Below are 23183 nucleotides of genomic sequence, written 5' to 3' on the forward strand. Positions count from 1 at the left end.
TGGTCCAGGAGCTCCAACATCTATAGAAATGGGACAATTCTCAGCGTTGCCCCACTCCTGAGTGAGGCCCCAATTTTCATCCTGAAGACTGGTACACCTTGTACACCTGTGAATTATTGTCTTGGTGTCTCTTCCGAAATTAGTTGTAAAGTTGTTGAAACTGGAAATTTTACATGGCAAAGGCTGGCAGGATACGGGTCCAAGTCAGAAAGTTCTACTTCTTTTGGAAGGGGAATCACACCCAGCGGAGCTCAAGGTATTACTCCTGGCTCTGTGCTCAGAAATAGCCCTGGCAGGTTTGGGGGACCACATGGGATGCTGGCCATCGAACCAGGGTCCATCCAGGGTTGGCCGCATGCTAGGCAAGTACCCTACTGCTGTGCTATCGCTCCAGTCCAGATGTTCTACTTGAGAGTTCAAAATAATTCTATCCTTGGACTGGTGTGATAGGACAGTGGAAAGGACATTTGCCTTGCACATAGTCAACCTGGTTCAATTCCTGGCATCCCATATGGTCCCCAGAGCCTATTAGGAGCAATTTCTGAGCACAGAGTCAGGAGTAACCCAAGTGCCACTGGGTGTGACCCCCCAAAAAACAAACATAAAATTGTATCCATATGTAATCATATCAATGTATAATATGCATCTAGAAAAATCATATATTGTGAATCATTCAAATAATGTTCACAAACTAGACTCCCCTGGGTAATCAAAGCACAGATAAAGAAATGGGAGATAGGGGCGGGCCTAGAGGATAGTACAGTGGGGAAGGTGTTTGCCCTGCATGAAGCCAACACGGATTTAATCCCCGGTATCCCATATGGTTTCATGAGCCCACTAGAAGTGATTCCGGAATGCAGAACCAGGAATAACCCCTGAGCATCACTGGATGTGGCCCTCCAAAACAAACAAACAAACAAAAAGAAATGGGACATTAGGGGTGGAGAGATAGCTCAGTGGTAGGGTGTTTCACTTGCATGCCACAGTACCCAGGTACAGGACGGCGAGTTCAAATCCCAGCATCCTGTATGCGCCCCCCCCCATGCCTGCCAGGAGCTCAGGGGGACCATATGGGATGTCCGGGATTTTGAACTGGGGGTCCGTCCCTGTGTTGCCCATAGAGCAATTACTGAGCAATTACTGAGCACCAGAGCCAGGAGTAAGCCTGGAGCACCACCGGGTGTGCCTAAAAAGAGAGAGATAGAGAGAGTGAGGAGAGAGAGAGAGAGAGAGAGAGAGTGAGATGAGAGAGAGAGAGAGAGAGTGATGTATAGCAGGTAAAGCCTTTGCGTTGCATGCTGTCAACCAGGTGTTTGATTCCTAGCACCACATCTGGTGATCACTGCCAGGAGTGAGCCAGCCACTAAGTCCTGAGCACTACTGGGGGTGACCCAACATCTACCCCCCTCCAAAAAGAAATAGTACACAACTCACTGCAGAAATCCCTATCTCCTCCCAGGGTAGCCAGCAGCATTTTACTCTTACACATTGTTCGATTTTGCCATTAGAATTTTTAGAACATTATTAGAATTTTAATTTTTGGGTACGGTGCTAAGAATCAAACTCACCTCTTTTTTTTTTGTGGTTTTTGGGTCACACCTGGCAGTGCTCAGGGGTTATTCCTGGCTCCAGGCTCAGAAATTGCTCCTGGCAGGCACGGGGGACCATATGGGATGCCGGGATTCAAACCGATGACCTCCTGCATGAAAGGCAAACGCCTTACCTCCATGCTATCTCTCCGGCCCCAAACTCACCTCTTTTTTTTTTTTTTTTTTTTTTTTTTTTTGGTTTTTTTTGGGGCCACCACCCGGTAACGCTCAGGGCTACTCCTGGCTAAGCGCTCAGAAGTTGCTCCCTGGCTTGGGGGACCATATGGACGCCGGGGGATCGAACCGCGGTCCTTCCAAGGCCTGGCGCAGGCAAGGCAGCACCTTTACCTCTAGCGCCACTGCCCGGCCCCCCAAACTCACCTCTTAATGCAAGCAAAGCATGTACTCTACTGTTGACAAATCTCCCAAGAATTTTAATTTATTATTATTATTTTTCTGTTTGTCTGTTTTTGGGCCACACTTAGTGGTGCTTGGGTTTATTCCTGGTTCCAGGGATTACTCCTAGTGGGTCTCTGAGGACATATGCAGTTCTGGGGATCCAACCTGGGGCAACCATCTTATCCACAGTACTGTCCCATTGAACCTAAACAAATTTTTCTTTTTCAGTTTTGGATTATACATGGATATGCTCAGGAATTACTCTTGGGAGTGTTTGGGGGATGCTTGGGCATCATATTGCGGTGCCAATGGATGAACCCAGGTGGGTGTTGCAAGGCAAATGGCCTGCCCTGCTATATTATTGCTCTGGCCCCCAAGATTTACTTTTTAAAGGCTTGGAAAAATTACAAATATTTTATTATTGGTGTATCAATCTGAATGTTCCAAACACATTTAAGAAGGGCAGAAAAAATAGCTGGATGAAACAGGAGAGTCAACTACAAAATGAGTTGTTACTCAGAACGATCATACCTTTATAACTAACACCTGGTTCCAGATGTTAAAAACTACAGTGAAGGGCCCAGAGAGATAGCACAAGCGGCGTTTGCCCTTGCAGGCAGGCCGATCCAGGACCAAAGGTGGTTGGTTCGAATCCCGGTGTCCCATATGGTTCCCCCGTGCCTGCCAGGAGCTATTTCTGAGCAGACAGCCAGGAGTGACCCTCTGAGCAACGCCAGGTGTGGCCCAAAAACAAAACCAAAACAAAAAACAAAAACAAAAACTACAGTGAAGAAGCCATTGTTTTCAACTCAAGTCTCTCCTCATGGACAAAAGACCCAAAGAAGCAGAACGAAAGCAAAGGCCAAGCAGGAGACTGGGAGACACCAGACACTCCAATAAAGACACCCAAGGGTCCGGAGGAGATAGCATGGAGGTAGAGTGTTTGCCTTGCATGCAGAAGGACTTGGTGGTTGGAATCCCGGCATCCCATATGGTCCCTGAGCCTGCCCAGTGAGCGATTTCTGAGCTTAGAGCCAGGGAGGACCCCTGAGCGCTGCCGGGTGTGACCCCCTCCCCCCAAAAAAGGACACCCAAAGCAGAGGCGACAGTCCTCAAGAGGGCCAGCAGAGGGCAGGCTTCCAAGCAGTTGCACCCCTGGGGAGGCCCAAATAATCCCTTGTTCTCTAGATCATTCACCAGACTGGGCGAGTGAGACAGCGTCTCACCCTCTCCGGCAAAACACAGCGGGAATCTGGCTTTGCCTTTCTCGTCTCCAGACCTCCTGCCACCACCACCTCCATCCTGGACGTGCCACAAAGTCTACCCCTAGACCCTAGAGCCAGGGAGAGCGTGGGAGGGACCGCTGGCACAAACCAAGAAGAGTTTTTTTTTCTGGGTGATCAGCTCCCCAGCTGAAGCTATCCAGGTCCCCCTCCTCCAAGGAGCTCTCTCATTAGCATTAGCATGATGTGGGGGGCATCCTGAAGCTCATCAATCACTAAAACACTTATGGTGTCTGGAAAAGACTCAGCACTTCAGAGGCCTCTGCAGAAACTTTCACTGTTTCTTTTTTTCTACTTAATGTAGAGAAGGGAAACTTCCATATAGGAAAGAATTTAGCATAGGCCTACAATTCTTTTTTTTTTTTGGGGGGTGGGGGCTACATTCAGTGGTAACTGATGGCTCTGTGCTAGGAAATTAGTCCTGGCAGGCTTGGAGGATCATATGGGATATTGGGAATCGAACCCAGGTCTGTCACATGCAAGGCAAATGCTCTATCCGTTGTGCTATTGCTCCAGCCCCCAGCTACAATTCTTTGTCTGTTTTTTTTTTTTTTTTTTTTTGCTTTTGGACCACACCTGACGGCATTCAAGGGTTTCTCATGGTTCTGCACTCATAAATCAATCCTGGCAGGCTTGGGGGACCATAAGAGATGATGGGGATCGAACCTGGGTCGGCTGCGTGCAAGATAAACATCCTACCCACTGTGCTATCATTTTAGCTCCCCACATTACACACATTTTTAAAAAGCATAAAACACAAAGGAAAAGGGATGGAAAGAGAACATAGTAGGTAAGACATTTACCTAACAAGCAGCAGACCTAGGTTTGTTCCCTAGAACCTCATAAGATCCCCTGAGCCTGTCAGAAGTGATCTCTGAGCACAGAACTGGGAGTAATCCCCGAGCAACACAGGGTGGGTAACTCACCAAAAACACAACCTAAAACCTAAAACACACAGGGGGATACTCAATATTTACTCAGCCAGAAAGACACCCCGAACATGGCATGAACTGGCAGGGGAAAGGTATGTGTGTCTATTGTGCTAGTGGACACTTTAGACTATGAGAAATCACAACTACCCGACATTCCAAGCAGATGACGATCTCCCCATGCCTTAGTTTAGATTACTGAGCACCCGTGATCTTTCTGCTCCTCGTGTGGCTTGTTTATGGAAAGAGAATGCCAGGGAGGCCACTGGGAGTGTTCACATATGCCAGAGTGGGTTTTGCATGTCAACCCACGAGCAGGCGTCCTGATGGACATGGGTGACCTATATATCATTAGTGTTCCTCTGTGTTACCTTCGTTCTAGTGACTTGTCAGAGGTGGCTCCAGACCCAGATCTAGACCCTGGCACAGTTGCCCCAAGCCTGGAAGCCCTTGGAAGCCTCTGGGAGCCTGTGGGAATCGGGAATCATCCAATTGCCTCTTGATTTCAGGGTGTGAGCTTTGGGCCTTTGCCACATTCCTGCAATAGAAGTTTCGGGAACACCCCAAACTGGATCTGGGTGACTTGATTAGAATCTCCAGCAGTTATGTATAACTGAGAAAGCTTAAGCTTGATTCATTCACTCACAGGCACAGGAGACTCTGGGTCTTTCTTTACTTCTCTCTCTCTCTCTCTCTCTCTCTCTCTCTCTCTCTCTCTCTCTCTCTCTTTGTTTTTGGGTCTACTTGGCAACACTCGGGTTACTCCTGGCTCTGCACTCAGAAATCACTCCTGCCAGTCTTGGGGGATCATATGGGATGACGGGATTAAAACCACTGTCCAGGGCCGGGCGGTGGCGCTGGAGGTAAGGTGCCTGCCTTGCCTGCGCTAGCCTAGGACGGACCGCGGTTCGATCCCCCGGTGCCCCATATGGTCCCCCAAGAAGCCAGGAGCAACTTCTGAGCGCATAGCCAGGAGGTAACCCTGAGCGTCACAGGGTGTGGCCCAAAAACCAAAAAAAAAAAAAAAAAAAAAAAAAAAAAAAAAAAAAAAAAAAAAGAATAAAACCACTGTCCATCCTGAATTGGCTGCATGCAAGACCAATGCCCACCGCTGTGCTATCACTCTGGTATCACTGGGTCTTTCTGGTCCTGGCTGGTGGCTGGACACTGACTCTTGAGGCTATAAGCCTGGTGGTGACACAGAGACGTATGTCTCGAGAGGAGAGAGAATTTTAAAACCTCCCTGGAATGGTGCTCAGCAAGTAACCTTTTCATAAATAATAAAACCTTGGTCACATCTTTCTACTGCCAAAGCACACATGGGATTTTTGTTGTTGTTTGTTTTTGTAAAAAGAAAAAAGAAAACCAAAACAAAACAAATAAAGCCATGTCAATCTCACCGGACTCTTTTTTTTTTTTGGGGGGGGGGGTCACACCCAGCAGCGTTCAGGAGTTACTCCTGAAATCTATGCCTCAGAAATCGCTCCTGGCAGGCTCGGGGGACCATAATGGGGATGCCGGGGATTCGAACCACCAACCTTCTGCATGCAAGGCAAAACGTCCTCTCTCCATGCTATCTCTCTGGCCCCCTCACCGGGACTCTTGCTTTGATCCTTCCCTACCTTTACATAAAATATTACATATATTATTATATATACTTCTGGCATCATGTATATATGGTGCCAGAGAGATTGTAGAGTGACTTAGGTACCTACCTTGCACATGCCTCCTATTCTGGCAGACTTTCTTTTTCCTTCCTCCCTAAATGTGTTGTTGTTGTTTGGGCCATACCTGCTCCCCTCCCTCCCTCCCTCCCCCTCCCTTCCCTCCCTCCCCTCCCTCCCTCCCTCACCCATCCCTCCCTCCCTCCCCCTTCCTTCTTTCCTTCCTTCCTTCCTACTCCAGGCTCTGTGCTCAGGAATCATTCCTGCAAGGCCTGCTGTACTATGTCTGTGGATTTCTTTTTCTTTTTCTTTTTTTGGTTTTTGGGCCACACCCAGCGGTGCTCAGGGGTTACTCTTGGCTTTCTGCTCAGAAATAGCTCCTGGCAGTCACGGGGGACCATATAGGACACCGGGATTCGAACCACCACCTTTGGTCCTGGATGGGCTGCTTGCAAGGCAAACGCTGCTGTGCTATCTCTCTGGGCCCTGGATTTCTTTTTTTCTTATTGAAAATTGTTTGGGAACCACACCTACGCAGGGGAGCTGGGGGGAAGGAACAGACATGCATCGTTGGGCTCAGACCCAGGGCCTCCTACCTGCAAGGATGAGCTATACTACTGCAGTCACAGCTCAGACTCTCTTACCTTTCTGGAAAGCACAATGCTTCCCTAACCCTTCTGGTCAGTCTACTTGCATTGTTACTCTCATAATTATTTTTGGGGTATTTTTTGGTCACAGTGGCAGGTGCTGGGGGTCTGTTAGGCCCCGCTCAGTGTCACTACTGGTGGTGCTTGGGGACCAGATGGTTCAGGTATCCAACTCAGGGCTTCCATAGGTAAAGCAAGTACTCAGCAATTTCAACCTATCTCACAGCCTCTGCACTTTTATTTCTGAGACTCAAGTCTCTTCCGTGTGCAGCTAAAGTCTGTTATTTCTTTCCACAGTTGTACATCATTGAACCTTCAGCTCAGTGCCTTTCCCCTTCCTTGGGTGCAAAGCTGTTGAAATGAGAGCCAGGTGGGATGGTGCTGGGGGACCCTTTTGATGAAGAACAGGGGTCCCAGGGCCTGTAAGGCATTTGCCTTAGATGCAGAAGAACGGTGGTTCGAATCCTGGCATTCCATATGGTCCCTCGAGCCTGCCAGGAGTGATTTTTTTTTTTTTTGATCATAATGGCTTACATATCTTTCACAGTAGTATTTTAGGTACATATTAACATTGAATCAGGGGAATACCCATCACCAAATTTGTCCTCCCCCCATCCCACTTCCCTTTCTGCAACCCATATACCCCACCATAACCCCCCCCCCCCGGCTGCTAGAGTAGGTGGTCCCCTCTTTGTCTAGCTTACTATTAGTGATCATATATCTGTTTGGTTCTGGTACCCTCCCTTGTTCCCCCCCATTTAAGAGGCGGAGCTAGATAAATCGAGTAATGTGGTTTTGTTTGAAGGAAAGAAAAGCAATAGAGCCAGGAGTGATTTCTGAGTGTAGAACCAGGAGTAACCCCTGGGCGCTGCTGGATGTGACCCCCCCCCCAAAAAAAAAAAGAACTGGGGTCCCTGTGCAGAGTCACCTGAAGAATTCACAGCCTTGGACCAACCATCACAGCAGCTTGGAAAGGTCCTTTATCTGGCAGGAGAAAGGTTGGGGCTGGAGAGATAGCACAGAGGCGTTTGCCTTGCAAGCAGCTGATCCAGGACCTAAGGTAGTCAGTTCGATTCTCGGCAACCCATATGGTCCCCTGTGCCTGCCAGGAGCTATTCCTGAGCAGATAGCCAGGAGTAAACCCTGAGCACTGCTGGGTGTGGCCCAACCCCCCCCCCCAAAAAAAAGAGAGGTGCCTGGGGTAGGGTGAATTCAGCCATCAAGCCAGCAGTGCCCAGGAGGGCCAGAGAGGAAGCAGAAAGGCACCCCATTTCTGTTTCTAGATTAGAAACATTCAATGTATTGTAACTTAAATCAATGCATCCAGGGCACTTAGATTGCATTTCATCTAGACATTGCCCCAGGCTGGGGTGCAGCTTCTTCCTTCTGGACCCCACTTTCACCCCAATGTAAGCTGTCTGTAAACTCTGCCTTGTGCATTTGTGTGGCCTTAATTAATCTAGGCTGAATGACCTGGATTTACTGGCCCCCTCTCAATAGTTCCTCGATCCCACCCCACCATCCCTCCCCAGGCTGTTTGGAGTGTGTGGGGGCCCACTGCAGAATAAAGTTGAGGTTGGATGGTTTCATTGTTCCTTGGAAACCCCCACTGCATCCTCCCCAAAAGCAGGACAGATCTGACTGTGGGCAAGCTGAGGAGGGGGGCATGTGCTTGCACCCTGCAGGAGGCAAGAGGAGAGAAAGAGAGAGAGAGAGAGAGAGAGAGAGAGAGAGAGAGAGGAGAGAGAGAGAGAGAGAGAGAGACAGAGAGCGAGAGGGAGAGAGAGAGAGAGGGAGAGAGAGAGAGAGGAGGGGTTGAGAGAAAGCGGGAGAAAGGGAGAAGAGGGAGGAGAGAAAGAAGGGGACAGAGGAGAGACAGAGAGAAGAGGTGGGAGAGAGAAAGAGAGAGAAGAGGGGTGAGAGAGAATAAAAGAAGAGAGGGGAGAGAGGAAAGAGACAGAGAGAAGAGGGGGGAGAGAGAAAGAGAGAGGAAAGAGAAGAGGGGGAGACAAAGAGAGAGGAGAGACTGGAGGGGAGAGAGAGAAGAGGGGAGAGAGAGAGAGGGAGAGAGACGAGGGAGAGAGGAAAAAAGAGAGAAGAGGGGGGAGAGAGGAGGGAGAAGGGAGAGAGGCTATGTGCTAGCACCGCAGGAGGTGTGTGTGTGTGTGTGTGTGTGTGAGAGAGAGAGAGAGAGAGAGAGAGAGAGAGAGAGAGAGAGAGAGAGAGAGAGAAAGAGAGAAAATAGGGGAGAGAAAGAAGGGGCGAGAGAGAGGAGAGACAGAGAAAAGAGGGGGAAGAGAGAGCGAGAAAGAGGTTCCCCAAGGCTGCCCCTCATCCTCATTAGCATGAAGGGGGAGGGTGGGGTGGGGACGGCTGGGGGAGGGGGAGGGAAGGGAGAGGGGGGTGCGGGAGCCCCGAGAGCCGCGTCCGCGTCGCGATGGCCAGAATGACAGCTCGGCCGTGGACGTTGTGGCTGCTGTGGCTGCTGGCGGGCTCCGCTCCCGAAAGCAAAGGTGAGCGGGATCGGGGGGGGGGGTACACGCCCCCTGTGGGTGCAGGGGGGTCGGGGTCGGGGTCTACCGTCCCCCGCAAGGCAGGGGTCGCTGCCAGGGTGTGCGGTGGGAGCCCCGGGCTCAGAAAACTTGGCCTGCAAGTCGTTGGCAGCGGAGGGAACCGTGTCCAAAGGGGCTCCCCAATCACCCCCCGGAGTCTGGGGGTGCAGGGACAGGATCCCCCAGCTGGAAACCTCTCCCCAAATCACAGTCCCTTGCAGCCCCAGTGACTAGCCTGGAGGGTATCAGTCTCTCGATGGCCTGCAGGGAAAGACAGTTTAGGTCCCAGGTGCTTGGGGGTGCAGTGGGGTGCTGGCAGGAGGACCCCCGGGAACTTTGCAGGCTGGGCTATCTCTGGGAAAAAAGCAAAATAAAAAAAGCAACTTCCGCACCTCGAAGGGCAGGGCAATTGACTCTGGGTTATTTTTCCACATGGACATCGAATGACTTCAGTGGCATTTCACCCAAATATCAGGCGATCTTTCCCATGACAACAGATGGTGCTATCTATGGGGAAGCAGTTGTGAGGTCAAACAGTTGACAGCCAGGACTTGGAAGGCCACCAGGATTTTATTCAGCTGTGTAGGATTGGGGGGGTGGTGGTGGACAGCTTGGAGCATGGTCAGAAACCATCTCTTTTTTGGAGGGTTTGGAAAAAATATTTCAGCTCTAACCGGCTGTCACTGCTGGGTGCAGTAAACTGATGAGGGAGGATTGTTCTAACTTGGCAAAGAGGTGTTGCAGGAGTTGGTTGTAAACCGGACAAGCAAGCAGTCCTTCCTTGCAAGAGGGAGCAATGCCCCCCAGTGGCCCTGGAAACTGGGGAAAAGAGGAAAAATATAAAGACATGCTGATGGTGGACTTTGGGAGCTGGGGAGAAAAAAGGAGGCGACATTGAAATGGTATCACAGGACAGGGCAAGCTGCTGGGGTTTGCCATCAGGCTTGATGAAGTTTGCTGAGCAGAAACTTTTCCTACCTTTTAGGAACTTTTCCTTCAAGTAGGGGGAAATGTATGCTTTTATACTTGAGTCTTAAGGGTGTGTGTGTGTCTCTGCCTCCCAGCAGTGCTTGGAAAAATCTTTTTTGAACTGTAGTTGGCTCCTAAGAAGCCACATAAAAATCCACTCACTCCCCAGCCCTGGATTTTGCAGCGACCGAGCTGACAGTGCAAACACGGATGGGAAAACCAAATAGTTGTGTTGTTAGGGGCGCTGGCACCCTGGGGAGAACCTGTAACCCGAGCTTCCCCCAAATCACCCCACCCCACCCCACCAAGCGTCCTGCCCCCCCCCCAACACCCCAGGCTCTGGGTACTTTCTCAACAAAACTGTAAACAGCCTAAAGGCGGATGTTTAGATGCATGCCTATATATTAAAGACAGGACAAAAAAAATAAAGGGTTTGTTATTTAACCCCCCCCCTTAGTCAGAGAGGTTTAGTCCCCAAAACAAATAGGCCGCAGGGGAGGGGTAGGGGCTTAAAAGCTTTGGATTTGAGAAAGGAGCTTGCACAAAACGGGCGCCCAGTTTGTGCAAAAAAAATCTCCACTTATTGGGCCTCATTTTTAGAGGATAAGACCCCCAGCTCCATCCTTTTTTAGGGGGGGGCCACAAGCATGCACACCCCCCCTGGCATGCACACCCCCTTGCACAGAAGTGGCAGACGGCCCCTCCCCGTCCATTCTCCCGCTTGCAAATTGAACCCCCCACACCCCCATGGTACTCCTCAGCAGGTGCTTGCACCCCGAACCCCTTTCCTCCAGCTCCCCAGAACCCCTTCCAGGCCCGCTGGGATTTCCCTCCTTAATGCAGCTTCTCCTCTCTCTTCCCTATTTTTTTTGTTATTTTTTTTCCTCCAGCCTCGCCCCCCAACAACCAGAAACCCGACTCAGGCGGCGCCCCGAGCCCGCAGGCGGTCCCCGAAGCCGCGACCCGCGCCTGGCCGGGGAAGTCTCAGCCGTCCGCGGAGAACAGGGCGGGCTTCCGAGAGAACGCGCGCGCGCCCGCCGCCCCGCCGAGCCCGAGCCCGCGCCTCGCGCATGCGGAGAACCGTCCTTCGGCGCGCCGCGGGGCCGCGCAGGAGGAAGCCCCGCGACGTGCGCGCCCACGCCTCTTACCCTTCCCCGCCGCCAGGCCGCGCGTGCGCGTCCCCGAGACTCGCGCCGGCCCCGCCCACCCTAATCGGCCGCGCGCCGGGCCCGGGGTCGCGCAGGCGCAGAAGCCGCCGCCGCCGGGACTTGACTCCGAGCCCTGCGCACGCGCCTGCAGCGCGGCCCCGGAGGCGCGCGAGTCCTGGTGCGCGAGCGAGTTCGCGCTGAACGGGATCGTGCAGGACGTGGACGTGCTGGCCCCGGGGATCCGCCTGGCGACGCTGCTCGTGGCCCGCGACGGGCTGTACCGCATGGGCCGCCTGCACTTTACGCCCGACGGCTTTCTCTTCCGCGTGCACCTGCTGGCCCTCCACCCCGCCGGCTGCCACAAACCGTGCCCGGAATTGAAACCCGGTATTGCACCCTAGATACACGGACCCGCTTGTGTTTCTGTGTGTGTGTGCTTCGGGCCGCTCTTTGGTTTTTGGGTCACACCCGGTGTTCAGGGGTTCCTCCTGGCAGGCTCGGGGGACCGACCTATGGGATGCCGGGATTCGAACCCCAGTCCTTCTGCATGCAAGGCAAATGCCCTACCTCTATGCTATCTTTCGGGTCCTCTTTTTAAGTCGGATGCCTCATCCCCATCCCTATTGGTACCCAATTATTTTTTAAAGTGGGGTGTGTGGAAATAGGGTAGACAGGGAATTGCAAGTGTTTGGAGGAATGGAACTCGGGTTTAAGTTAGCCAGCACTGCCCCCCCCCCCATTCCACCTGCGCCCCTAGTTCAAAATGCAAAGACTTAGATTGAGCGCCAAACTTAGGCAGAATGACTATTTTCACCTGTTGCTTATAAATTGCAGATCTGGGCTGCCAGATCAAGAGACTCAGGAGGAGACTTTTTTTTTTATTTGGTTTTTGGGTCACACCTGGTGATGCTCAGGGGTTACTTCTGGGCTATGCGCTCAGAAATCGCCCCTGGCTTGGGGGCCCATGTGGGACACCGGGGGATCGAATCACCGTCTGTCCTAGGCTAGCGCGTGCAAGGCAGACACCCTACCACTTGCACCACTCTGGCCCCAGGCGAAGACTTTTCTGAAAGGCTGAACTTTTTTGATAGTTTCCAGGTACCTAGGAGAAGACACTATTGATTGGTATTTCTGATTTTCCCCAGGCAGCAGGTATATTGTAATGGGCCACATCTACCATAAGAGAAGGCAGCTCCCTGCATCCCTGTACCAGGTCCTGCGAGGGCGCCTCCGGCCTGGAGACGGACTGCTGAGAAGCAGCAGCAGCTACGTGAAAAGATTTAATCGCCAAAGACACCGGCAAGTTCAAGGTGCCATCCATGCCGCCTGCCTTGGAGCCTGACCTCCCAGGCCGTGTGTCTGGGCCTTAAGAGACTGGGAATTCAGGGAAATGGAACAGGCCTATGATCATATATATCCTGGGATCTTCCTGTCAGGACAAGGCACTGAGCCCTTTAGGAACTGATTGTCCAGTTCCAATTCTGACCTCGAACTCGTCACGTTTATTTGTCTTACATGCATGCTCTTTACATAGGAGACAGTTCTGCTTCTGCCATTACTCACTCACACAGCTCAAGCTAGGGGACCTGTCCAGTTAACAGATCACGGGCTTCATGTTGCTCTTTTTCTTTTTTTTTCTTTTTTATTATTTTAATTTAAATACATTCTCCAGTAGAAATAGTTCACAAAAAGAAAACATTTCCTTGATTTGAAATATACAACTTTGAATCGTTTTATAGCAAGTATCAAACCAAATTTTATCCTCAAAGCATCACATTTTAAACTCTGTACAAACAGTAAGCGCACTAGTCAAAGACATCGTTGAAATGTCATTTAGATCCCTCGCTTAGGGGTCAGAACCCAAGACAAGTACATGGAAAGCGTACTAAAAGGCTTAATTCAAGTGAAATAGTACTCAGACAAGTGTTCTGGATGTACCAAAAATGTAAGCTTGAGTTCATGTTCATACTTCCCCATCCAAGAAACTTACGCTCTATGTCAAACTGAAAGATCTCCCAGTGCTTAAATATATTCTGGGCATATCTGATGTCATTTTTCTATTAAGACCAAGTATTGTGTTTATGTTTGTAAAGCAGTAAATCTTGCCTTGAAATCGGATCTCGGATGCACCTGGTTCTTTGAGTCTCAAAGGCATTCTCAAACTCTCTGCCAAACCTCAGCCAATGTTTGCATGGATCTGAATTGTTTCAGGCTTTCCAATAAGGTGCGAAACAGATTTAACCACTTACTGACTGTAATTTTGATTTTTCTGCTTGAGTCCACCAAGACATCAATACTTTTTTTTTTTTAAACAATGACCATATTAATTTGAAGCAGTGCGAATAGCTCTTAATAACCCTTACCTAGGTTGAAGATTATGGATTAAAAAAAAAGTCAAATTGCATCTAAGGAAAAACCAAAACAACCCAGCCTGGAGTGAGGCTCATGGCTCTGGCTGGCTGGAGGAGAGGCTCCACATGCGGAAGCCAGGAAGTTGGTAGCTGGAGCCCTGGATTTGGTTCTGACACAGTGTGATCCCTTAAGCACTGTTGGTGGAACCCCTGAGCACTCTCTGAGTGATTAAGAAATGAAAAATTCAAATAGCCTATTTGGTTTCAGAAGAAATGTGCTGAGGGAGTTGCATGATGTCTGTGATTGGCCATGCAGGTCTTCAGAGGTTTAGAGGCAAATTGTCCCCAAACCCCACTCTTCATCTCTCCACTGCTGGCAGTATACAGGGCAGTGGGTTCAAATAGCAGAAAACTTAGTTGCTTTTTCTCAGGAGTTACGACCAACTATTGGGAAAGGGTACAAAATAAAGAGCTTCTGGTAGAATTTTTTCTTTTTGGGGGTGCAGAAGGGCAAAACTCTCAAGGGGTACTTTTGTTTTTCTTTTTTTTTGTCTAGCTTTACCACTCGATAAAGCTTTCTTTCTTTTTTTTTTTTTTTTGGTTTTTGGGCCACACCCTGCGACGCTCAGGGGTTACTCCTGGCTATGCGCTCAGAAGTTGCTCCTGGCTTCTTGGGGGACCATATGGGACGCCGGGGGATCGAACCGCGGTCCGTCCTAGGCTAGCGCAGGCGAGGCAGGCACCTTACCTCCAGCGCCACCGCCCGGCCCCTCGATAAAGCTTTCTTTATCGAGTGATAAAGCTCTCCAAAAATTAGCTGTGTGCTAACGCATAGAGCTTCTACTTTTGTTTTTCTTAGTTAAAAAAAAAATTTTTTTTAGTCACATCTAGCTATGCTCAGGGGTTACTTACTCCTAGCTTTGCACTCAGAAATCATTCCTGGACCAAAAAAAAAGAACCTTGGGGCTGGAGAGATAGCACAGCGATAAGGCATTTGCTTGCAAACAGCCAATCCAGGACGGATGGTGGTTTAAATCCCAGCATCCCATACGGTCTCCAGGAGCGATTTCTGAGTGCAGAACCAGGAGTAACTCCTAAGCGCCGTTAGGTATGACCCCCCCTCCCAAAAATAAACCAAATCACTCCTGGAGGTGGTCAGGGGAACATTATGAGATTCTAGGAATGGAACCCAAGTTGGCCAGGCATGGCAAATGCTGTACTATGTCTCTGGCCCCCAAACAGTAATACTGGAAGGGGAAATGTCATGTGGTGGTGCCAGGTTTGGATCTGGAACCTGCTGCCTGTGCTAGTCCTTTAAGCTACCCTGCTCCTGTGTTAGAGGTTGTTTGCTGGCCTTGGAGCCATACCTGGCAGTGCTCAGGGCTTCCTCCTGAGTAAGGAATCTGTAAGTAAGGCTCTGCAGTCTGGAATCACTCCTGGAGGTGCTCTGGGGACCATATGGAATTTCAGGGATAGAACCAGGGTTGGCTGTTTGCAAGGCAAATGCACCCTGTCTGCTGTACTATTGCTCTAGCCAGCATGCATTAGTTATAAGAGAAAGATGAACTCAAATATCAGATATCAAAACAGATTCTTCTGCCTTCTCCAGGAATTAAATCCAGGGCCTTACCCATACAAGGCACTGTTCTTAACACTCAGGTGTCTCCAACTAAGGAGTAATTTTAATTAAAAAAATTTTTTTTGAGTTTTGGGGTCACACCAGGTGGTGCTCAGGGGTAACTCCTGGCGCTGTGCTCAAGGATCATTCCGGACAGGCTCAAGGGACCAGGATGCTAGGGATTGAACCTGGTTTTGCCAGGTGCAAGTCAAGCATCCTAAACTCTCTCTCCAGTCCCAGAAGTCTTTTGTTTGTTTTTTGGGTTACACCTGGCAGCCTTCAGGGGTTACTCCTGGCAGGCATGAGGGACCATATGGGATGCCGGATTCGAATCACAGTCCGTCTGGGATTGGCTGTGTGCAAGGCAAATGCCCTACCTCTGTGCTATTTCTCTGGCCCCAGAGTCCTTTTTAAATTGTAGAAAGTAAAGTATTGGGCTGGTTTATTGTTGGAGCAGAAAGAAGAGTTATAAACAATTTTGGCAAATGAGAAAGAAATCATTTGCACATAAACCTGAGGATTTCAAGTTCAATTTGATTTGAGAATACTGGTCTGAGAACTTATGGAGACACGCCCATCCAACAGACCCCATGGTCTGTGATTCCTGAGATCACATTTACTATGTACATCTTGGCAAACAAAAGCAACCAGTTTTTAAAAATACCTTCTTGATAAAATTAAGACCATGTTTGCAGTGAAAAGTGAGACTAAGCAAAGGTAGAAGGGAGATGGACCCAGAGGCAGAGCAGACTGATAATGCCAGGGTGGCAACAACAAAGGTCAGAAATCTACGTTTCAGGGGGCCGGAGAGATAGCATGGAGGTAAGGCATTTGCCTTGCATGCAGAAGGTCATTGGTTTGAATCCCGGCCTCCCATATGGTCCCCGAGCCTGCCAGGAGCGATTTCTGAGCATGGAGCCAGGAGTAACCCCTGAGCACTGCTGGGTGTGACCCAAAACCAAAAAAAAAAAAAAAAATCTACGTTTTAGGGACCGGAGTGGTGGCACAAGTGGTAGGGCATTTGCTTTGCACGCGGCCGGTCCAGGAAGGGTGGTGGTTTGGATCCCAGCATCCCATATAGTTCCCTGAGCCTGCCAAGTGTGACCCAAAAACAAAAGGAAAAAAAAAAAAAGAAAGCAAGTCTACATTTCAGGGGCCATAGTACAGCAATAGGGCTTTTGCTTTGCACACAAGCACCCTGGGACCCCGATACCTAGGACCCCTACAGTCTCTTAAGCACCAGCAGGAGGAATTACTGAGCTCTGAGTCAGGAGTAAGCCCTGGTATTGCCAGATGTGGCCCCAAAACAGTAAGCAAAATCTACACTCCAATATTCACTCAGTTCCTTGTATATTCTTTTATTTTTTTGCTTTGGGCCACACCCGGTGATGCTCAGGGGTTACTCCTGGCTCTGTACACAGAAATCACTCCTGGTGGTGTTTGGAAGACCATCTGAGTCAGCCATATGCAATGAAAACTCCCTAACCACTGTACTATCTCTCCAGCCCATTTATAGGATTAAAAAAAATACTTTCTTTTGCTTTTTTTTTGGGGGGGGGGGGAGGGACACACACCTGGTAGTGTCTGGGGACTCTATGTTAGGATTCAAACTCAGGCCTCCTACATGCAAAGCAAGCATTAGAACATTGATTTGCCCTCCAGTCCACACTCTCTGACTTTATGGGAAACTTTAATTTAGTAAATTAATAGCAATTCATACTCCTTTCCCTACACTCTTTTTTTTCTCAGTGCCTAGCTCCTAAGACTGAAGGACTATGTGCACACGAAATGGATATTTATTATTTAATAATGTAGTTGCCTCCAAGAGTTATCTCAATGTAGCTCAATAGTAGAATGTATGTTTGAGGCCCTGGGAATTCTCTTTCTCACATCTCTGTTTCAAATAGAATTCAAAGAGAAAATATTTTGGGTGGTTAACTAGGCTTTTCCGGTATTTTAATATCTTTTGGCAACTGTCTGTTTCTTTTTCTCTTGAAAGATTTTGTTTTTTCAGTGCCAGGGATCAAGCCCAGGGCCTCAAACAGGCAAAGTGAGAGCTCTACTACAGAGCGACACCACCAACTTTTCAGATGTTGATCAAACACACATCAACACAGCCACCAAGAACCAACCCGATGCCTGCAGCACCCACCAAATCGTAAAAGGCCTTTATGATGTAAAAATCCAGCAACTGGGGCCCGGAGAGATAGCACAGCGGTGCTAGCCTTGCAAGCAGTCGATCCAGGACCTAAGGTGGTTGGTTTGAATCCCGGTGTCCCATATGGTCCCCCCGTGCCTGCCAGGAGCTATTTCTGAGCAGACAGCCAGGAGTAACCTCTGAGCACCGCCGGGTGTGGCCCAAAAAAAAAAAAAAAAATCCAGCAACTGCTTCAATTGAATTTGGTCCAAGTTGGTCAAGTAGCATGTGATGATCTAAGTTTTTTATTCCCCTTTGTGCTGCCTATAGCATGTTTTTCTCGGTATTACCTAGAAATACCCCAGACGATTTCAATACTTATTATAGAAAGATCCAGTATTTACTGAAAGTATTCCCAGCTGGCTCATGGTTCTCCAAGTACCTCAAGGACTTTGCCCATGAGATACCCCCCTTTCATTTGAAGGACCAGAAATCTGAAACTGGGTGATAACAGCTGAAGTTACAAAATGGATGCTACAGTGGTACTGAGCATGTGTTGCTGAGTCCCTTTACATACAGAGATCAAAAAGGCCACCTGTCTGACTCTTTAATATCAGAAACACAAAGATGCTGAGAGTTTGCCTAATAGAAAGGAACAGAAATAAGGAAAGAACTTTTATTTGCAGATTCTAGAAGGTAAATTACAAACAACAGCAAATCTCAGTGTCTTTAAATAACATTCAAGACCATTTGCAATATAAAAAAGTAATTGTTTACTTTTAAAAATAGCTCTCTGAAAATTCACAATTTTTAAAAACCTACTGCAGGACATCAACTAAAATACAAATCCCACAGAATTTGGATAGGAGGAAAAGGCTTACCGATATGAAAATACTTTTTTATGAAATGGTTTCCAAGGATGTGAACTTGGCAGATGCAGGTAACAAGCTTTGAAAATATTTTTAAGCCAAGGACAACTATTGCTGCAAATTAAGTAAGATTTACAAGCCCAAAGACTAGTAGAATAATCCTTATGGTATCACAAATGTGCCTCCTAATATCTGGACTACTAATGGCAAAATTACTGTCACAATGTACCTCTTAAGGAACCGCAGAAATAGAATATTCATCAAAGAGCAGGTTCTGGAAAGATTTTCAAACGATGGTTTGAAAGAATGTATTGAAAGGTTGTTTCTGAAATACTAAAGCTCTGTAGCTGGTAAAATTAGAAATGCGTTTGTCTCTTATCTGCTGACAAGAGATCGCAAAAAGCATTGTAATATTAAACACATGGAATCAATATCTTTCCGATCTGAGGATTTCCATAAAATTTACTTTTGGTACAATTTGACAATGTCAACAGCTACAGAAAATAGATCCACCAACCCATCACTGTTTCATTACAAACTGCACCAAATCCAATGTCAAAAACATTATTTTTTCTAGGATGAAATGTCCTATTACGTACAAAAAGAATTGCGTAGAATTTGTCACAATCTGTTAAAAACACAGCAATCTATTGCCTACAGTAAGAAAAGTTGCTGCAACAAGTTGTAAATGAGTAAGCCCAGCGCACCTCTATCTCTACAGAAATACTGTGGCGTGAGGAGATGTGATCTTGATTCATTGGAATATCCAATTCTTGGATGAGTACAGAGCATTAGCAGGGATTTTTTTTTAAGAGGACAGAATAACCTATTTTGGACTACTTCCATCTTAGTATTTATTTTAAAGTGTTTCCATACTGAGCTATCAGTTTTATAGTACTTGTTAAGCAGAGATTGAGGTGCCATTTTTAAGTACAAAAAGGAAAGGGCCTTCAGTAGGTAGAATCAAACCAGAGTATCCTGCATGCCTGAGCTGGAATAAGGAAGAATTGGGAGCTGGAATGGTGATCTTTTTAGGAAACTAAGGTTTGGGAAAGGTTTTGCATAGCAGGGTGATAGTAGACAGAAGGAAACATAATTTTTTAAAAAGCAGTAATTAGATTAATTCCAGAACTCGGTGGCACAAAGCTAACAGGAATTAGTGCAAAAAATCTAATAAAAAAGTTTTGCAAAACTGCAAAAACCAATTATGGCAGATCTTATAGAAGCTATTATTACAATTCAGTGACATGTGTGAGGTTAGAATGCCGAAGGGAAAAACATGCAAAACATATCTCCACCATTTGCATTTTCCCCTTCTGCTGCTTACACATTTAAAAAAAAATGTGTGTGTGTGTGCGGAACCCCAAACAACTCCACAAATACATGGAAAAACATACACATAAAGGATAAAGTCATCTTAAAAAAAATGCCCTTCATGAGATAAACTGTCTGTAACTGATCATATGCCTCCAATCAGACACCGAGCAGATGAACGAAACGCCTTACTGCATTTCCTATTTTGATTAGTGGAATCAATCGACATGACAGGATTAGCACCCCTGCAGACATGATGACAATAGTTAGGAATCATAAAAACAAAGGGCCAACAAGCATCCTGGAAAAACCCAGGTACAATAAAAGTTCTTCTTCCTTCCATTTACCTGGCAGCCCTCCCTTGCCCCGCAAAGGCTTACAGATAATCATTAGCGCATTCACAGACACCATCTGTGGGAGAAAGAGGATCTCCATTTATTTCGTTTCATATACATCCATAGTTGAATTTTATTTTTAATACAAAAAGAAAAAAAATTAGAATCTGACAAATGTTTACAAACAAGATACCTTCAAATAGATTTTCCTCATTTGAGCCTGGTGCAGAGTAAGTGACAAACTGGACTATTCTAGACAAGGCAGCGGAGTCGAGTCCAGGACCGGCAGAGCCCAACCATTATCCAAGCGTTAATTTTGATCTACCGTGAACAACAAGCTCATTGTTGATTCCCAGTTTGTGTGTGTGTGTGTGTGTGCGCGCGCGTGCGCATGTATGTGTGCACATGTGTACATAGCAGCTCCTTTCATAGAAAGAAAAGACACCGAGAGGTGGTCTTGTACTTTTACCTACAGGAATCATGATAAGATACAGAATGGATTACGTGGAACCGGGGCTGGATTTTATAAGAAAAAATAATTAGCTGACAAATGAGGGCAGCGATAAAAAAGCGTCTTTGTTTTTGTTTGTTTTGCAACAATAAATAAATACAGTCAAAAGTTTCCGGTGAGACTCTAACCAGCTTCTTCACTGAAGAGCAGATGTGGCATTTCCATGGAGTTACACTTGACCCCATATTATCTTTTTTTCTTGCATTCTTTTTTTTTTTTTCAGTAACAAAGTTTCCCCCGCTTCTGCCACAATAGTAAAACCATTTGATCTTGACAAGATAATGGTATCGTTGACTTTGCTTTTTCCCTTGTCCGCTGGACAAAATTGGCCAAAATATAACTGAGCTGTCATGACCAGTAACAAAGCAGTTCAGGTCAGTCTGTCAGGATTACCTGACTGAAAACATCTGGCTCCTTAATTTAAAATAGTTCAGACAACCAGATTCTTGCCGTGTTTTTATGTTAGATTAACACGCTGAACTTTAAGAAGCTGTAGATTGCAGTTTGTTGTTATGAGACCTACAGAATACAGAAAAAAGGGAACAATTAAGCACCCCTCACTTCTGACAAGGAGGACACCAGGAGACGACGCGAAGGCGGATCTGTCTGTGGGAAGTTCTGTGTTCCCCCTTGGCAGGCAAGCAGAGAACAAGTGAGAAAACTCTTACCTCAGATAGTAAAGCCTTACTGTACAGTCAACAGAGTTGACAGAAAAAAAGCTATTTCTATATTCCTAGGTAGAAGAAAATATTTGTCAAAGGGATGGAGGCATGTATGGCAGTATGTTCCCAGAGAGGGAAAAGGAAGGCCATATGGGAGGGAGCTCGCCCTGAGAGTGGGCCTGCGCTTAGAGATAGTGTGATATGGGGAATAAGAAAGAAAAGCAAAGTTAAAGAAGAAACAGGACTATTAAAATCACGTTTTTCTCTTAAAAAATTCAGAAGTCTCCTTTCTAGTTTCACAGTTTTATTCACAACTTTTGCTAGTAAACCCAAATTACCACACATTTATTGGGACTAAGTCAAAGTACTTTCTATTTAAGTGTCTCATATATATATATTATAATAATAATAAAAATATATACAGTATTCCAGGAGTTTACATTATTAACATGGCTGCTAGGATAAAATGTTTTACTGTGCACCTTTTTAACATAAAAAATAGTATTAATCTGAACTTTGGGCAGGGGGACACGGACAATTTTGAGTTAGGCAATCACGTGGTACAGTGATCCCCAACATCCAGTTCTGATTCCAGTTAAAAATTCACACTAAAGATATCACAATCTGTAAGAAAAGAAAGAACATGGATGGTGTAAATGATGAGCTGTCATGAAAAGAATGTGCAAACAAAGCTTAAGATCATAAATTATGAATGGGGAACTATGGCCAAGGAAAACACTGGAGATTCGTAAACAAAGTTCTAACAACCGGCTACCCGTATGTTTCTTTGTATTTGAAATTCTCTAATCTTTCTTCACACTTAACGTTGTCTCAGCAGAACTGGGCAAACCTAGCTGCCTTGTGAACTCAAATATACTAAAAAGGTACGTCAGGCTGGCAAGTGGCAAGTTCTCAAGGGCCTGAGCAAACGTGCCACCAGGCTCACTCTCTGTCTGCTCTTCCGCAGAGCCTGAGCCCTCCCTCATAGCCAACTCTCGCCTCTGAAAACGGAGCCCTAGATTCCACCATATGCTTCAGGATAAAGCATGAAATAAAGCTTAAAGCCTTTCCAAAAAACAAAACGTTTCTGTGGGGAGGTCCCACGTGCTCATGGGCCCCAACTCACAGTGTCCAAGTGTCTAATGAAAGCCTGGTCAAAACAAGCAAACAGACAGTAACACTATTTTGCTTGGATTGAAAGGTCCTGGTTTTGATCCCAGGAGTGATAAAACAATAGAGAAATTTAATGAGGGAAAAGGCCAAATGCACACACATTATTATAGTGGTACGCATTCTCCTACCTCCGATGCAAGTCCAGCTGCCCTAGGTTCAAGTAATAAAACTTTCAGTTCTTTAGTAGTTAGATCCTTTTATTTATTTATTTATCTATTTATCTATTTATTTATTTATTTATTTATTTATTTATTTATTTATTTATTTATTTATTGGTTTTTGGGCCACACCCGGCAGTGCTCAGGGGTTACTCCTGGCTGTCTGCTCAGAAATAGCTCCTGGCAGGCACAGAGGACCATATGGGACACCGGGATTCGAACCAATCACCTTTGGTCCTGGATCGGCTGCTTGCAAGGCAAACACTGCTGTGCTATCTCTCCGGGCCCTAGTTAGATCCATTTAGTTCCTGTTTTGGGGGACACACCTGGTAGTGTTCAGGGGTTACTCCTGGCAGATTTGTGAGACCATAGAGGGTGCTGGAGATGAAATCTAGGGTGGCCACATGCAAGTCAAGTGCTTTACCCATTTAACTATCTCTCCAGCCAGATATTTGGAAATGTTGGTGATGTCTATGTGGGTAGATCTTTTCTCACTTGTCCAACTTTTATTTATTTTTGGTTTTTGGCTCACACCCAGCAGCGCTCAGGAGTTACTCTTGGCTCTATGCTCAGAAATTGCTCCTGGCAGGCACGGGGGACCATATGGGATGCTGGGATTCGAACCACTGTCCTTCTTCATGCAAGGCCTTACCTCCATGCTATCTCTCCGGCCCCTGACTTTTATTTTTTAAATAAAAAAGAGTGCCCAGGACTTACTCATTGCTGGTTCGGATTGGGGGCCATAAGGAATGCCAAATATTGAATCTTCATCAGCCACATGCAAGGCCCGACCTACTGTGCTATCTCTCTAGCCCAGTGGTGGGCAACCTTTTTTTTCAACTGAGCCAAATCTCGCCAAAACCATGACTGAAATT

General features: G+C 47.0%; 2 protein-coding genes across 5 annotated transcripts in view; one reads left to right on the plus strand and one right to left on the minus strand.

Moving 5' to 3' along the window:
- The first annotated feature begins 8905 nt into the window (after positions 1 to 8905).
- Positions 8906 to 13421, plus strand: C1H17orf58 (chromosome 1 C17orf58 homolog). The gene is made up of 3 exons (XM_049780811.1): positions 8906 to 9024; positions 10923 to 11567; positions 12326 to 13421. Exons 1-3 carry the CDS (start codon positions 8949 to 8951, stop codon positions 12520 to 12522), a joined length of 918 nt encoding a protein of 305 aa, XP_049636768.1. The 5' UTR covers positions 8906 to 8948; the 3' UTR covers positions 12523 to 13421.
- A 5295-nt stretch (positions 13422 to 18716) lies between these two features.
- BPTF (bromodomain PHD finger transcription factor) overlaps positions 18717 to 23183 on the minus strand; it is a 161263-nt gene continuing 156796 nt past the window's right edge. For all 4 annotated transcript variants that reach the window (XM_049778810.1, XM_049778795.1, XM_049778801.1 and 1 more), the window contains one exon: positions 18717 to 20834. In XM_049778810.1, coding sequence (XP_049634767.1) covers positions 20798 to 20834 — 37 coding nt within the window. In that variant the 3' untranslated portion in view covers positions 18717 to 20797. The remainder of the gene's footprint in view (positions 20835 to 23183) is intronic.

Source organism: Suncus etruscus, chromosome 1, assembly GCF_024139225.1.
Source record: "Suncus etruscus isolate mSunEtr1 chromosome 1, mSunEtr1.pri.cur, whole genome shotgun sequence".
NCBI lineage: Eukaryota > Metazoa > Chordata > Mammalia > Eulipotyphla > Soricidae > Suncus > Suncus etruscus.

Excerpts from the sequence above, each read along its gene's own strand:
- C1H17orf58 (XM_049780811.1), top strand. The coding sequence starts at position 8,949 with ATGGCCAGAATGACAGCTCGGCCGTGGACGTTGTGGCTGCTGTGGCTG. Across the intron at positions 9,025-10,922 it reads CTCCGCTCCCGAAAGCAAAG|CCTCGCCCCCCAACAACCAG; the intron begins GTGAGCGGGATC and ends TTTTTCCTCCAG. Across the intron at positions 11,568-12,325 it reads GTGCCCGGAATTGAAACCCG|GCAGCAGGTATATTGTAATG; the intron begins GTATTGCACCCT and ends GATTTTCCCCAG.